The following is a 15,023-nucleotide window of genomic DNA, read 5'->3' as shown; positions in this document are numbered from 1 at the left end:
TAATAAACTACTTTCTGTCTGTTCAACTATTATATTTTTATTTTTTTTTATATATATATATATATTCCAGCTTTAGTCACTTTTAGCAGTTTATCACTCAGACATTCTGTAAATTGTTCTCACTTCTTTAGTTGAATCTGTAATAAATATATATAATATATACATAAAATATAACAGTTGAACAGACAGAAAGTAGTTTATTAACTTCAACAATGTCATTCACTAAGAGCTCTTGGCTAAAAACTTGTCGACAATAGACCGTTCGTTCTCAACGTTGGGGTCGGGATCCCACTGAGAGTCACAAAACACCAAGTCGGGCGTCTTTAAGACGATCTAAAAAAATATGTAGTTCCTAGCATACTTTAAATTATACGTATCAAAACAAAAGTCGTCGTAGAACACGGTATGACATGAGAGTAAACTACTTCTGTTGTCGTTGTGGCGTTATTTAGTGTTTTAAGGAACGTTTGTGTGATTTAACCAAGAAGGTTTAGGATTGCAAGTTTAAAAAAAAAAAGTTTGGGTGCCAGATCGTGTTTTAGGCCCTACACGTTTTATTTACTTAATTTTTTCCATCATCTACTTGTCAGTTTCCCACACGCTTCAATAGACCGTCATGGATTGGACAGAAAAGGAGTGAAAAAGCAAATTCCAAAGAAAAACTTGAAAAGAAAAAGTAGAAATCCATTGATCATGACCACTTTAATTCAAGTCGGTCTTGAATCGGAGTTTAAAGGAAACGGGAGTGGTTAAAAGCTTTTGCACAGTACTGTGCGTCACAGAGCCTCCACGTCGGTGCTGAATGTTGGAGTGGGTTTGGTCGGTCCATTTGCACCAAGGCCACGTCACTGTTGGTTAATGTCACCTCAGGGCTTCCGTTGGTGTAACGGTGCCAGGCCCGTTTATGTTCAGTTCATTTCGGTGACTGGAATAAAAGTGCTCTTTACACGTTATCGTTTCAGGTAGTTTCCCAGAACACGGTACTCTCAATAGACTTGAATACTTTTCAGTTTTTTAGGTAGTTTTTTGCTGGTCTGTCCTGACTCTGAGTCCGTTGATGAATTTTAATTGTAGTTCTGAAGAAGGTAATTGATGCTGCTCATACTGGTCCACGTGTGCCATTAGTGCCAGATGAAACGGTGGTCATATTGGAAAAACGATTTGTCTGTTTTACAATATGCTGTTGCAAATAGAACCGTGGGACTCAGAATAATGATTAAAATCATTAATCCTCTAAGCTAATGAATGGAAAAGTTGTGGTTCTAGTGGCGTTTGGTGGAGCCGTCTCAGTTCATTCACTTGGTAAAGTCACTTTTATGAAAAGAAAAAACTACGAACATCTTTCCTTTTAAAAACACTAGTCGTTTTTTAGGATTTCCACTTAGTTTGGGATCCCACAGAACTCGTAACAAATCTGGCTGTCCAGAATTTTCAGTTTTGTTCAGTTTTGCTTGAACTATTGTCTTCCACATTTCTAGAGTCATACCCGGCAGAGAAACACATACAGTACATCCTCTTTAATGGTCTGTCAGCCTTATTACTGTATTATTCTGTGTATCAGTACTATGTAAACGCTGTATTATTCTTGAATGCCATCGGAACAGAGGGAGTAATCCCATATACCTCCTTTTTTTTACAAAGTAAAGGAATAAATGTGAATTTTATTTTATAACAGGCACATTATTATTTTATAAATGTGTCCACAGTTTATTCATTGGGTTATTTTTAAAAGAGACATGATTCACATGTGGTGTTCAGGTTTTTCCTTTTGTTCAGTTTTGGCTCAACAGTACTCAAAAATTAGCCTGATTTATAGACGACTTTCATTCTGGTGTTTTTAGCTGTTGGCTGTAAGAGACTGTTAACGTTTTTCTCTCTCAATCATTTGCTTACTTTTTTCCTGTATTTTGTTGCCTCTTATGAGTTTATTTGTTTATGGTATGCAAAAGTTTTTGATACATTTTGGCACAAGCAATGTGAAAACTAAATGTCAACGGTTCCCAACTCTGGTCCTTGAGGAACACCATCCTGTATGCTTTAGTTGTTCCCCTGCTTTGACTCAACCGATTTGAATAAATGGGTGATTTACAGGCTCCTGCAACACTTGAAGTAATTAAATCACTGAATGAGATGTGTTGGAGCAGAGAAACAAGTAAAACATGCAGGACGGTGCTCCTCAAGGACCAGAGTTGGGAATCCCTGAGAATCACAAGTCAGGCTTGAACAAAAACAAATTGGAACCTGTTAATATTTTTGATCGAAGTGGCTTTTTAAAATTATTATTATTGAAATGACCTCAACCACCAATACTCTAGCTGTCAATATAATGAAGAATACACTGGTAAAATTGTTCAAACTTTTCTATAGTGTCTTTTTTTGTTTGTTTTTTTGTTGTTGTATGACCAAGTTACACTGAAGCGCAATCAAAAGTACCAATTAGCTTCTTTTTTTTTTTTTTTTTGCCAAAATTTTGAATGGTTTAAGTGTGTTTTATAGTGTGTGTGTGTATATATATATAATATATATAAAATGGTGTGCCTTTTAAGCTCTATACAATACAGGTGTGCATTTTTTGTGGGGAGGCTGTGCTAGTTCGTTCATTCTCAGAAAGCTTGAAAATTTGGAAACTTGTCACATGCAGTAGCAGTTAGCCAACAACAGCTAAGTTATTCTGTTCTTTGTTTGTGTTTTTCTTATGTAAGTGGAATTGCAAATGAATTGACAATAAATCAGTTTTTAAACAGAGAAACACTTGTCCTGGTTTCTTTCTGACCGATTATGAAAAATGGCAAAATTAGACTTGAACCAAATCTAATCAAATTATAGACAGAAGAGCATAGATGGGAATAAAAAATAAAAAAGACAAGTTTCTGAGTGAAAGAACTAGCAAGTATTCCCCAGTAAGCAGCAACCAACAGATTGCTTGGAATACACTAAAAACTTGTATACGTTCAAATAAAGTACCTATGCTGTATACAGCAGGTGCACAGTGTATTTTTAATAACACTTAAAATTGTAAGGGATAGTTATTTTTCCTGCTGCTGTATGTTTGTGTTCCTGTAAAGCACAGTGGCTGTGGTAAACAGTAGTATTCGTTTGTACGTTTTCATATTTTTTCTTATATTCTAAAACATTTATTGCATAAGATAGTTGTGGATAAACGGGTCAGATTAGTAAAACATGCTTTCTTTGTGCCTTAGGGACCCATGTGCCTTTGGGCGCAGGGTTTGGAAACCCCTTTGCAAGCACTAGCTTGGGCTCTTCTACCCTGTTAGGTACTGCGTCTACCTCTTGATTCTTTGACATCATGCATAGCCTTTAATCCCAGGCAGCTGGTTGTGTAGGTTTCTGACCACTCGTGTGAAACTGTTCTGTAGATTGCTTGTGAATGGTGCCGTCACAGAAGCCGTTCTCTCCCCTTTCCCCCCATTTGTCTTTCATGCCCGTGGTAAAGTGCACTCACACCCAAGTCCTGAGCAAACATTTGCTATGACATGAGTAACTTCTTAATTCTGAGAGGAGTTTGGTGGAAACGTCACCAGTTTGATACAAATTGAATTTGGCGTGGGAGCAGGTGGTTTGAGCGCACGGCGTGTTCCTTTGTCGGTGGCGTGTTTGGTGAAACCTTTGGCTTTTTCCTCCTCTTGGCCCTTGCTTTGCTCTGATACAAGCTAAAGCTGTTTTTGTAAGGGGTTTTAGTGTTTTGCTTGCTCGTGCCTGCCTGAAGCACCGCTCCTTGTGTTCTCAGAGCATTCACTGGAGCTCTGACTTCCGTGTCGCTCTCTCGCACAGGTTTTGGTGGCGGGCCAGGATTTGTTGGGGTGGGGACTGGGGGTACTTTCGGCTTCTCCTCCACCACTAAGCCCGCAGGAGGCAGTTTGAGTGCAGGTACTAAAAGATGCATACATCATCCAGACTTTAAACAAGATTATTTAGCAAATTAAATCTGTGTCGTATCAGCTTTTATCTCTGAAAACCTTATTTTTTTTAATTGGTTTGACCTGTGTGGTTTTTCCTTCTCTAGGTTTCGGTAGCAGCAGCAGCTCTGGCTTTAACTTCAGCAACCCCGGCATCAACCAGTCCGCAGGCCTGACCTTTGGTGTGTCGAACCAACCCACTGCTGGCTTTGCCACAGGAGTTCCCCTTCTCCAGCTGAAGAAGCCCCCTGCTGGTAATAAAAGGGGCAAGAGATAGAAATGGGAAAAGACAGAGATGTGACTGAACAACTGACCAGCTAGGCATTTGTAGCAAGTAAGGTCTGATCTTGCAATGGAGCAGAGACATTTTTAAAACGATTATCGTCCAATTACAGAAGAAGAATTGTGTTAAAAAAAGATGCCAGGGATGTGATTGGCTCTATCATGAGACAAGATAACTGGATTTGATGGTATTGAGGGTTATGCTAACTCAGTTTATGGGACAAAATCCTGTTGATCATTATGTTCTATTTATCTCAATTTAACGTCCACATTACCCTAATTCAGTTTGTCTGGTTTACATTCAATGGGTTTCAGTAATGCAGTTAAGATTTTTTTGTTCATGCTCAGTTTGACCTAGACAGGAAGTGGAACGGTCCTTTACGCTGATGACTTACCATCTAAGCAGTAGTCGTTGATCAGATAGTGTCTCACTGGTCTGTGGCTAGTTGGTGACTTCAACTTGAGTCACTGGTGTCAGAAGACACAGGTTTCTATTTCCCATCAAGTGACAAGCAAAGCCACGAGGCTTAATTTTTGAAAACCACGGCTTATTTTGTGCGCATGGCTTGCAAAACTGTATTCTAGGCCATGCAGATGATTAAATTACACACGTACCGTACAACGTACCGGTATGATTTTGATCTGCAGCAGCTCGTTAAAACCTGGACATGTTTTCAGTCAGGGGATATTAAAATACAGCTGTTGAGACACCCATGACGAGTGAGTGAGAGTGTGTTTGTGGCACATTTTAAAAAACATTTACAATTCAAAGTAGGGATGCACGATATTATCAGCATCGTATCGGTATCGGCCGATATTAGCGATAAAGTTAAATATCGCATATCGGCCATTCCATCAAAATAACTGACGGGTATAAAAAGCTTCCGTTTTAAGTTGACTTTTAATTTAAGAAACTGTCAAGTATATCTATTAATGCATTACTACTTATGCGCTTTTCACGTGTCACTTGTGAACAGGTTAGATTTGTGAAAAATTACAAATTTGCACTGTTCGAGTGTTGTCATTGTGTTAGAGAGAGTAAATGTCCTGAATAAATTTGACATTAAACATTAATTTGGTAGCAGGTCAAACTTACTAAGACCATGCAGAACAATGTATTTTAATCCCACAGCAGAGAAAGCTTCTATGTAAGTAGTTCTAGGAAAAAATATCGGTATTGTTATCGGTTATCGGCCAAATAAGTTTTAACATATCGGCGTATCGGATATCAGCCACAAATCCAATGTCGTGCATCTCTAATTCAAGGTTTAATTCTGCAACTCGAGCAAGGAAATTGGGGAACTGTAATGTCTCGAGACGTTCTGGAGACCACCTCATGAATGGAGTTGATCAACCTGTCACCAGCTGTTGCAGCCCAGTGAGATCCTTTAAAACGTGACGCCCGTCAGATCAGCTCACATAAGAAAGATTAAACTTCATTTAATATCAAGCAGGATGTAGCTTGTAATTATTGCGTACTGTGTCTTCAGTAGTGTAAAAGTGCTTTACAGGCAAAACCCAGCAAATTAAATTACAAACAATCTAGTGAAATGTCCTATTGGTTCTTGTTGCATAAATTCTGTCGACCATAAAACTCTTGATCATTTCTCGAAGAACGACTTTGCTCAAGTCATTTTCCAGAGAAAGAATGAATAAAAAGGAGAAGCAGCTTAAGGAACATTGTCGTGTGCATTTGAAAGTATCTGCAGACAGAGGGGCAAGACTCCAGAGTGGGTTTTTGGGGAAGTACAGTTTATTTTTGTATTAAGTAAAAAGAGAAACAAAAAAAAGACGAGATTCGGGAGAAGTACGTGGAGACGAGCGTCTGGATTTTCTATTAAGTCTACATAATGTGTTTTGATGAACGTCCATTTTTATTGTTTAATAGTTTCTTTTAGACATTTGTTCATGCTTGTGCACCACTATAATGTAAGAACTTGGAGAACCCCGCTGTTCGTGTCGATTCAAACATTTGACAAGCGTTTGCTCCGTTTATACATGTTCTCAAACAGATTTGCACTATCCAGTGTACGTGAGCTGATGGTGAATGTGTACATGTGCCTGTCATGCTTTTATGAGCACTGGGTGTGGAATATTCTTTTTTATATATATATATAATATTCATGTTACCAAATACTCATAGCTGTACTGTTTTCTAATCACACCCTGTGAACTCTATTTTCAAGAAGCTGTTTAGTAAAAAATGTGCCGTTTCATGAGTCTGTTTATTGTATCGGATTATTAAAATGTGTTGACACAAAGTTATTTTCTTCTTTTTTTTTTTTTGTCACTACAATATAGACTGGAAAATAAATTTTATTTTAGACATAATCTGGAAAACATGCTTGGTCTAAGTACTTCGCCCAGATATCCTCTAGAAGTAGAAGACGTACTTTTTGTAAATTGGCTCTTGTAGCCAAATATTTGTTAGTTTAAAATATGTATAGAATGTTTTATGTCGGCTTGTTTGAGTCTTGAAGGTTCAGTTTATTTCAGGAAGTGCAAACAACGATGAAGCCTATTTTAGTCCAAAAATTACATGCCCAACAAGTTTAGGTAAGTTTATTCATTCATCATTATCAAAGTTCATGCGCAATAATCCAGGAAATAAATCCTGGATTTCCCAGTACTCCATACTGTTTAAAGTATCACTGTTTAAGTCCACTGTTGGCCGTTGTGCCATATCTTGCATGTTTTAGTGCTACACCCAATTCGATTCATACAAATATTCATAACTACATAGAAACTGTGACCCAACTTCAGAACAAGAAGATGATGGATGGAACTATATAGAAAATAATATTTTGGAGACTGCAGAAGAATGTTGTGCTTTGACAATGACCATATGAAGGAAAAAAACTCCATACTGCTCCTGTGAAATGTGTATTTTGACATTAACCCAGTCATGAGCATGCATGACGAATGTTTTGGATTTTTATTGATTCATTTGAACCTTGTAATTCTTATTATTTATTTAGATTTTTTTAATTAAAAAGAAAACGATGTACAATAGAAGACAAAATATGTATACAATCAAAAATAGAATGAAAGGCAACAGAAGAATAACTCTTATCTGCCCCTTTGTGCTCAGAATATATTCAAAAACAAGTAATTTACAAAAATTAAATTAAGCATTAGCCAACTCCTGTGAGGAAAAACAAGTAGGTTTGGAAGTTTTAATGTATAGCGAATATTTAAATGTAGTAGAAGGGAAACTTTCTAATCGGTCTTTTGCAGACACGTGACTTATGCACTTCCGGTCGCCAAAGTCATAGTGACTGAAACAGAACTTGACCAGGTGGGGGCGCTAAATGCAACATTGTAACAAACCGTAGAAGAAGAACGCTGGTTGCTAGGCAACGGGAAAGCGATCCACCGTGCTAGAAATAAATTAGCTTTTGGTCTCAACTAATCGTTAACTTTAGACTTTATTTACCACAGTTTGACTTTTCGAGGTCTTCATTCTTCGGTTGTGGTAAAGGTACAGTCGTATTTAATGTCACGGAAGTTAAAGTACTAGATATTTATGTATTTATTTATTTAGCTGTGTTTGCTAAACGAGCAACATATTTAGTGGAAAAAATGAGAGATGCACTTAATAAGGTTGACCTAAAGTACTTGAGCAAATAATACCCATTATGCTGTACAACAGGCATTTTATACAAAAGAATGTACATAAAGTATCTGTTTTATTTATTTTTACATTAAATATTTAGTTCTTGGGAAAATGAATGGGTACAGAAAAAAATAATTGAAACAAGGAACCAACAGATTTATCAGAATTTAGGGATCTTTTTGTTGTCTTCACTTCCACGGACATTTTATTTGTTCTGTATGTCATTAGTTACCTGGACTCTTGCAGTGTGTGCACCGTCATGCCGCCTCCGGACACTTTCTACTGTGCCCAGCAAATCGACATTCCTCCTAAGCTGCCAGACATCCTCAAAACCTTCACCAAGGCAGCCATCCGAACACAACCCAAGGACTTGCTGGTGTGGAGTGCAGCGTAAGTGATGCTTCAGGTGAACAATAGGAATGCATTTATCGTGTTATTCTAATCTTCATCACTGAAATAATGGCTACCACAATAAGATCTCGTGGGGAAACCACTGCATGAAGAAGCAACCCCCTTCCACGTGTGAATGATTTTCTTTTTGCATTGATTGGCTGTAATTGGATCCCAAAGGCTTGCATGCTAATGCTGTGGTTAAACCATCTGACTCTCTCTAACAAAGAAAAAACGTTATCTTGAATGTACTAATTAAACGGCACAGAATATTTTTATACCTCGAAGCATTGTCTTATAATTTGCTATTGTAATAATCTTGTTGTTTTGTGCTGCTTTCAGCAGTAGAATGTAAACATTAAATTGCGATTTATCCCCGATGACAAAGTAATACCAAATTAATTTTTTTTAGAAAATTATTGTTGAAATAAAGCAAACGGGAAACTTTTAACAAAACAATAGCATGGGGTTATTTATCCAGCTGATGGCGTTCACAAAATCTTTTTAAACTAATTCAAGTGCAAGGCTTGGCACAGTTGTTAATGACACCTGTGTGCTTACACTGTAACTACATCAACCCTTAGGTATTTCAATGCACTGGCTAAAGGAGAGTGTCTCCCTGTCAAGGAGAGGCTGGAGATGAATGTTGCCACAAAGACCGGCACTGAACTGACTCCAGGTCTGCTGAAGATCCTCCACCAGCAGGTCAGCAGACTTCCATTGCTTATGAATATTTTCAACACATTGCAAGTGAAAAGAATGTATTCCAATGTAATTTTTATTATTAAATGCAATGTGATATGCCAGTTTTTACCTTCAAGTCTCTTCCTCCTCTCCCAATCATAGCTTTCCCCAATACAACCTTGCAGCAGGGAGGAGCTGCAGACAAAGTGGAGGGGTCTGTGTCTTCCTGTGGAGCAGCTGGAGAGCCTGCTGTCGTTGGGCAGCTTTAGCACAGAAATCGACTGGATGGAGTTTTTTGCCCTGGGCTGTGGTGCTTTGGGAACGGTGAGATGTTCCATGTGAGATACAAATCCTAATAACACTTCTTCATCTAAAGGCCAGACACAGCTGGAAAACCTTATACTGCGTTTGTTCTGCTCTCCTAAGGTGCAGACTAGAGCCAGGTGGGTTTTGTTCAGACTTCTCTGTTGGGTTCTCCAGGAATAATTGTATACGTCCCTTTCTTACTGTTATGTGGATTTTTGTTGGGCACTTTAGGTCTGGGTTTTCGTCCAATAAATTAAACTGCAGGAGTCTGATCAAACATTTTTTTAAAGCATGAAGAGTTTCATAATGGATAGCTTAGTGTCTGAAAAAGGCACTGCTGTCAGGGCTGCTGAACAATAACCACATGAGGGCAGCCTTGATCTACTTGGGAAGATTTTTCTGTCTCTTTTTTTTTTTTTTAGACAGTGTGTACAAAATGCATAGTTTTCTGTTGTGTTTCTCTAAATTCAGACCCTTTTGAGTTCTCTGAAGTTCGCCTGTGAGATCCTGACAAACGATGAGGAAGGTGGTCCTGCCCGGATCCCGTTTGATACCTTTGCTAAACTTTACACCTACTTGGCTCACATAGATGGGGACATGCGACAAGACTACATTGACAACTTCCTCAGCAATCTGCAACATCAAGCGTATGTATTGTTTTGGTGTGGGAGTTGTGCGTTCATTTCCTTGAATGTATTGTCTATCAGTTTTGCAATTTGGTGGATGTGGTGATCAAAATGTAGCCAACGTCGCACATATTACCAACAAACCTGCATCAGGGCTCTTTTTTCTCTAACCGTCCATCCATTTGTTATTTGGTGCTTGTTCTCGAGTTGAGTCATGGGGGCAGCAACTTGAGCAGGGAGGCTCAGGCGTCTCCCCAGACACATCTTCCAGCTCATTTGGGAGGAGTTTAAAGCATTTCCAGGCCAGCCAATAGCCATAGCCTCTCTAGTGTTTAGTAGGTCTTCCCGGGGGTCTCCTCCCTGTTGGATGTAGGGAGACATTTAGGGGAATCCTTACTAGATGTCTGAACCACCTCAACTGGTTCCTCTTGATGAGGAGGAGCAGAGACACTACCCTGAGTTTCTCCCAGATAAACTTCTCATCCTGTCTCGAAGAAACTAATTTTGACCATCTGTCCACAATCTTGGTCACTACACAGAGTTTGTGAACATGCATGTAGGTAAGATAAACAGAGCTTCACCTTGCAGCTCAGCTCATTCTTCACAACAAACTGACACAGTATGCAATCAATACTGAAGAAGATGCACCACTCCATCTATTGATCTCATGCCCCATTCTTCCGTTACTCTTGAACAAAACATTTCAAACATCCTTAAATACTATTTTAATTTAAATGGATGGGCATTGTGTTCAACTCCTATAACATATGTCTTCACGTCTAGTGGCTGAGGTCCTATCTACATGAAACATGTTGTACTCTTTGTGCTAATTATTTGAGTTCATTCTTTAGATACATCTGTATTTTGTCATGTGAAGTGACTCAAACATGATACAACAGAACTACCGGTACAAATAAAAACATCCCTTCCTGTTTAATCTGATGTTTCCAGTGTAACAGTTTTAAACTTATTCCACTCCATTTTGGTAAGTTGTGTTAAACGCATGTTGAAATATACTGAAGTTGTCATGTTTCTGCCCCTTCATGCCACGCCCACTCTGTGCTCTCAGCTCATCACCGCACCTGTTCTGATCCATATTTAAGGACTCTCACCACTCTTCTCTGCCAGATTATCAAACCCCTCACGGTAGTAGATGTCAGCATTCTTGTCACAGCCTTGTCTGATCTTCGTGTCTTGATCTCACGCCTGCCTCTTGGAAACCCTGATCAGTCTGCTCCCTGTCTGCCCTTCCTTTGCCTTTCTGACCTCATTACCTACTACTAGTGATAGTGAGATGAAGCTTCATGAAGCACTGAGGCTTTCCATCAAGTAGCTCGACTCATGATCCTATGCGTCATGGTGCTTCATTTGCTCTACTTGCGCCATCAAGTGGACTATAAATGTAAAACAGGTAGATGGATTATAATAACATAACTGGTTTGTAATAATAATAGTGTGTTATGTATTGTCATCATTATACGTTCCCATACAATGGTGAAATTGGCTCTCTGCATTTAACCCATCCACCACCAGGTGGTGCAGTGGGTAGCTATTGAAAGCGCCAGGAGAGCATTTGATTTGGGGATAGGGTGTGCTGCTCAGAGACACCACGAGATGTACAATGACTGGGGATTGAACCTGGGATTTCCGGGTCCAGAGTCGGTTGCCCTGCCCCATCTCGGCCCCCATATGTGAAGCTTTAAGTCAAATAAAATTAATAAAAGAAATCATGTTTGTGAGGACCTCAAATAAAGTCTACATTTGATCTGTAAATTATCTTAAACTGGCTTCATGATGATGGTTTAAAAGTGTAAGTGGATGGGTAAAAATAGGGAGAGAGTCCTCTCATTATGAGAATCTCCTCTTCCTTTCTGGTTCTATCGGACAAAAAGTTGATTAACAGTTTAGCTTGAACACATGAAATACAATTCCATGACACCAAATGTTACGGGAGAATCAGCAGCGTTTTCTTGCCCCTTATATTTTGAATCTCTCGCATACAAACAAGCCAGTTCCTGAATCGGTCACATGGTACGGCCCGCTAACGAGACCTCCACCGTCGCTACATGCATCATCAATACACGCCTCGATACACGTTCCACATAAATCATCCTGGATTACTCGACACACGCTTCGAAGCTTCGACACAGAAGGACATCTCGCTACGACTCCTTCTGGCTCAACGACTACGACTCATGGATTATCATACAGATTTGGATCTGGATTTCTGGTCCCCTGTGTATGAACCCTCTACACCTGTACCTTGTTCTTGGATTACCCCCCTGACCACGCTCTGCCCTGCAGCTGTGCTGCACCCAATGACAGTGACGTCATCTTGCCCAACTCCTTCAGGTAGCCCCCACCTCTCTTGTTTGAGGAGATTGCTCCCACCACTGGATTCTGACCTCCACCAGCAGCTGCATTTCAATAAACTTTTTAACCATTGTTGTCCAGCGCCATGTACGAATCCTAAAACCCAGTTCTTGTCAGTATAATCTGGCAGAGAAGAGTGGTGAGAGGAGTCCTTAAATGTGGACCAGAGAGGAGATCATGGCACGACGGGGCAGAAACATGACAGAAGTAGTCGGGGTTTGTTTTTTGTTGTTTTTTTTGACATCTATTTACACCCAATTCTCCATAATAACAAAACTAAAGCAGGTTTTCATTTTGATTTATTAAAAAATGAAAAGTAAATACAGCATCTATAATTCGTATTAAGGCTGCTGTATGTTTTTCTGCTGTGACTCTGGATGTACAGAACACTGCGTTGGTTCAGGTTTGGTCCAACGAGTCTGTGTCACTTGGCTCAGAAGCACTAACGGTAATGAGCTGAGCTCTCCTCGACTCAGATGGTGTGAGGTTGTGATTATTCACCGTTGTGCTAATCCCTTTACTCCTGAGTAGAGCTGTTTCCCTGATGCGCTGGTGTTTGTGGCCAACAGCAACAAGCAGAACGGCATGATTCAGGTGTCCAACTTCTACATCATCAGGAAGACTAGGAAGGAGTGACAGAAGGGAGTCAAAGAAACAACGAAGCAATAGAAGAAAACAAGTTGTCAATAAATATATAGGTCAACTACTGCTCCTTGAAGTTTTGTTATTCATTAGTAAAATCTGGTCTTTGATAGAATTACACTCATACATAATGTTAGTATTCACAACTTTACAGTTGAACTAGCACAAAACATCCTCATAGGAGCTCCGGGCAGACGCTTGTGCTTTATTCACTCCTCGATGCCATATCACAAAGTTCTGGGTACAAATGCACACCCACACGAGTTGATCACGTTAGTCAGAAAGCACACATACACGCATGCAGGGCTCTAAGTGTAAACACGTGACAGTTAATGTCAGAAACCGTCCCTCGTGAATGTTTTTCTTGCTTACAGACACGCACAGAACTGTTGATGTGTCATTTTGAGACGACTTCATCGGGCAAAGTGGAATCAGTGACTCGCAGCCAGGACAGTTTCAGCAGCGAACAACACACACACACACCGAGAGACACACTCGCATACCGATGATCACCGAATGCAGCTGTGGTCAATTGAAAGAGAATGAAGGGCAGATGACCTGATAAGTGTAGTTTCTCCACCCATGTGACACAGCACTGGAAGAATTTCCAGTGCCTGAAATATCCTTGATGAAGATGTCCCCTGAGAAATAACCCCAAAGTATCATGAAAGTAACTAAACATTGTTGAACATTACCAGAACCTTTATTTTTTTATTCTGATTGTTTCGAAACTGAGATACTTCAGAATCATAAACAAGACAAACACATTACTCAGAACTGAGTTGCAGCATTAAAGAATTAATATTCTGACAAACCTTCAAGGAATGAGATTTAGACTCGCGCTGTGTTGGAAACTTTTTTACAGCAACGGTCCAATAATCTAATTTATTTTGTTCCATAGACGGTTCTTTCTTTGCAAAATGTCCATGCTCCTGATTAGTTTTTCTAAAAATAACTGTTTACAGAGCTGAAAATGACAGAAACGCACCTTAGTGTTGTTTAAGTGTTCACTCAGATGTGACAGGTAAACACTTTTTCTTGCCGCTTTATATATAATTATCTCGTTCATTTTTCTTGATAATTATTTCTCGCATCTACAAGACAAATGTGGAGCAAAATCTTCTTTTGTCCGTGCATTTGTTACCAAAATATCTCATGAAGCACTGAACAGATTTTATTAAAACCTGCAGAAAATATGTGCGTCTAGAACTAATTAACACTTGGAGTCAGCCGGATTCAAGATGGCTGCCACAGCCAAGTGACCTTATAAAAACAAAAATGGTTGTAACAGTCAATTTGACAGATATTGTGCTCAGATTTTGTGAGGCTGTAGCTGAGTCATTCACAACTCTGAGCCTGAGTCCTTTCAGAAAGAAAAATCACTGTAATGCCACTTTAACTGGTGATATGTGACTTATCTGTGCTGCTGATTATCCATGCTGCTGATCTCACGCTGCTTATTATCCATGCTGCTGATCTCATGCTACTGAACATCAGTGCTGCTGATTATTGATGCTGCTGATTATCCATGCTGCTGATCACACACTGCTTATTATCCATGCTGCTGACTGTCTCATGCTGCTTCATACCCATCTACTCACTACAGACTCATGTTCGGGGTGCTGTTTAATATCATTTTTAGTGTTCAGCATATATCGTAGATCTTTTAGCATACCGTTTAGCGTTCATTTAGCGTATATCTTAGTTTATATCTTAGATACTTATCTACTGTTTCTTTTCTAACTTTATATTTTTGCTATATTTTGGGTGTAACTTGGACACTGAGTACACAACTTTGTTCCACCTCATGTACCACATGTGATGCGAATGACAATAAATAAACTTGAACTTTTATATAGATTTAATAAACCAATGCTCTATTTTCATAAATTTAGCATATAAGAAAAAATATGTAATTAAACTGGGAGATCAATTTCCTTTTCAATATTCTGAATCCTTCCACTCACTTTCAGGCGCTAAGTTGTGTTTTTTCTTGGAAACATCTCGGAACATTTACGGCTCCGGCGCTGTGAGCCCCGTTGTTCCAGAGGAGCTGGACCACAGAGAGGAGATGAAGTCTGTCGTTTAGGAATCTCAGCTCCAGGGTGGACCTCGATGCGTGGATTTTACAGTTTTCGTTTGTTTTGTTTTCGAGCTTTGCTCATAACATCCCATCTCCAGGGACTC

General features: G+C 39.4%; 2 protein-coding genes across 2 annotated transcripts in view; both read left to right on the top strand.

The window, feature by feature from the left end:
• Nucleotides 1–4,970, top strand: part of nup58 (nucleoporin 58) — an 11,444-nt gene extending 6,474 nt beyond the window's left edge. The window contains exons 12-14 of the mRNA XM_037694292.1: nucleotides 3,201–3,275; nucleotides 3,793–3,888; nucleotides 4,025–4,970. Coding sequence (XP_037550220.1) covers nucleotides 3,201–3,275; nucleotides 3,793–3,888; nucleotides 4,025–4,194 — 341 coding nt within the window. The 3' untranslated portion in view covers nucleotides 4,195–4,970. The remainder of the gene's footprint in view (nucleotides 1–3,200; nucleotides 3,276–3,792; nucleotides 3,889–4,024) is intronic.
• Nucleotides 4,971–8,074: 3,104 nt separating this feature from the next.
• On the top strand, nucleotides 8,075–12,830 carry ropn1l (rhophilin associated tail protein 1-like). Its single transcript, XM_037693909.1, has 5 exons — nucleotides 8,075–8,205; nucleotides 8,790–8,910; nucleotides 9,052–9,213; nucleotides 9,667–9,842; nucleotides 12,764–12,830. The coding sequence occupies exons 1-5, from the start codon at nucleotides 8,075–8,077 to the stop codon at nucleotides 12,828–12,830; spliced, it is 657 nt and encodes a 218-aa protein (XP_037549837.1).
• The last annotated feature ends 2,193 nt before the right edge of the window (nucleotides 12,831–15,023 follow it).

Source organism: Nematolebias whitei, chromosome 20 (assembly GCF_014905685.2).
Source record: "Nematolebias whitei isolate Nwh7 chromosome 20, NemWhi1, whole genome shotgun sequence".
Lineage (NCBI taxonomy): Eukaryota > Metazoa > Chordata > Actinopteri > Cyprinodontiformes > Rivulidae > Nematolebias > Nematolebias whitei.
This window is presented reverse-complemented; position numbering and strand designations above follow the sequence as displayed.

Coding starts and splice junctions, on each gene's coding strand:
- ropn1l (XM_037693909.1), top strand. CDS start 8,075: ATGCCGCCTCCGGACACTTTCTACTGTGCCCAGCAAATCGACATTCCT. Junction 8,206..8,789: donor TTGCTGGTGTGGAGTGCAGC/GTAAGTGATGCT, acceptor ATCAACCCTTAG/GTATTTCAATGCACTGGCTA. Junction 8,911..9,051: donor TGAAGATCCTCCACCAGCAG/GTCAGCAGACTT, acceptor TCCCAATCATAG/CTTTCCCCAATACAACCTTG.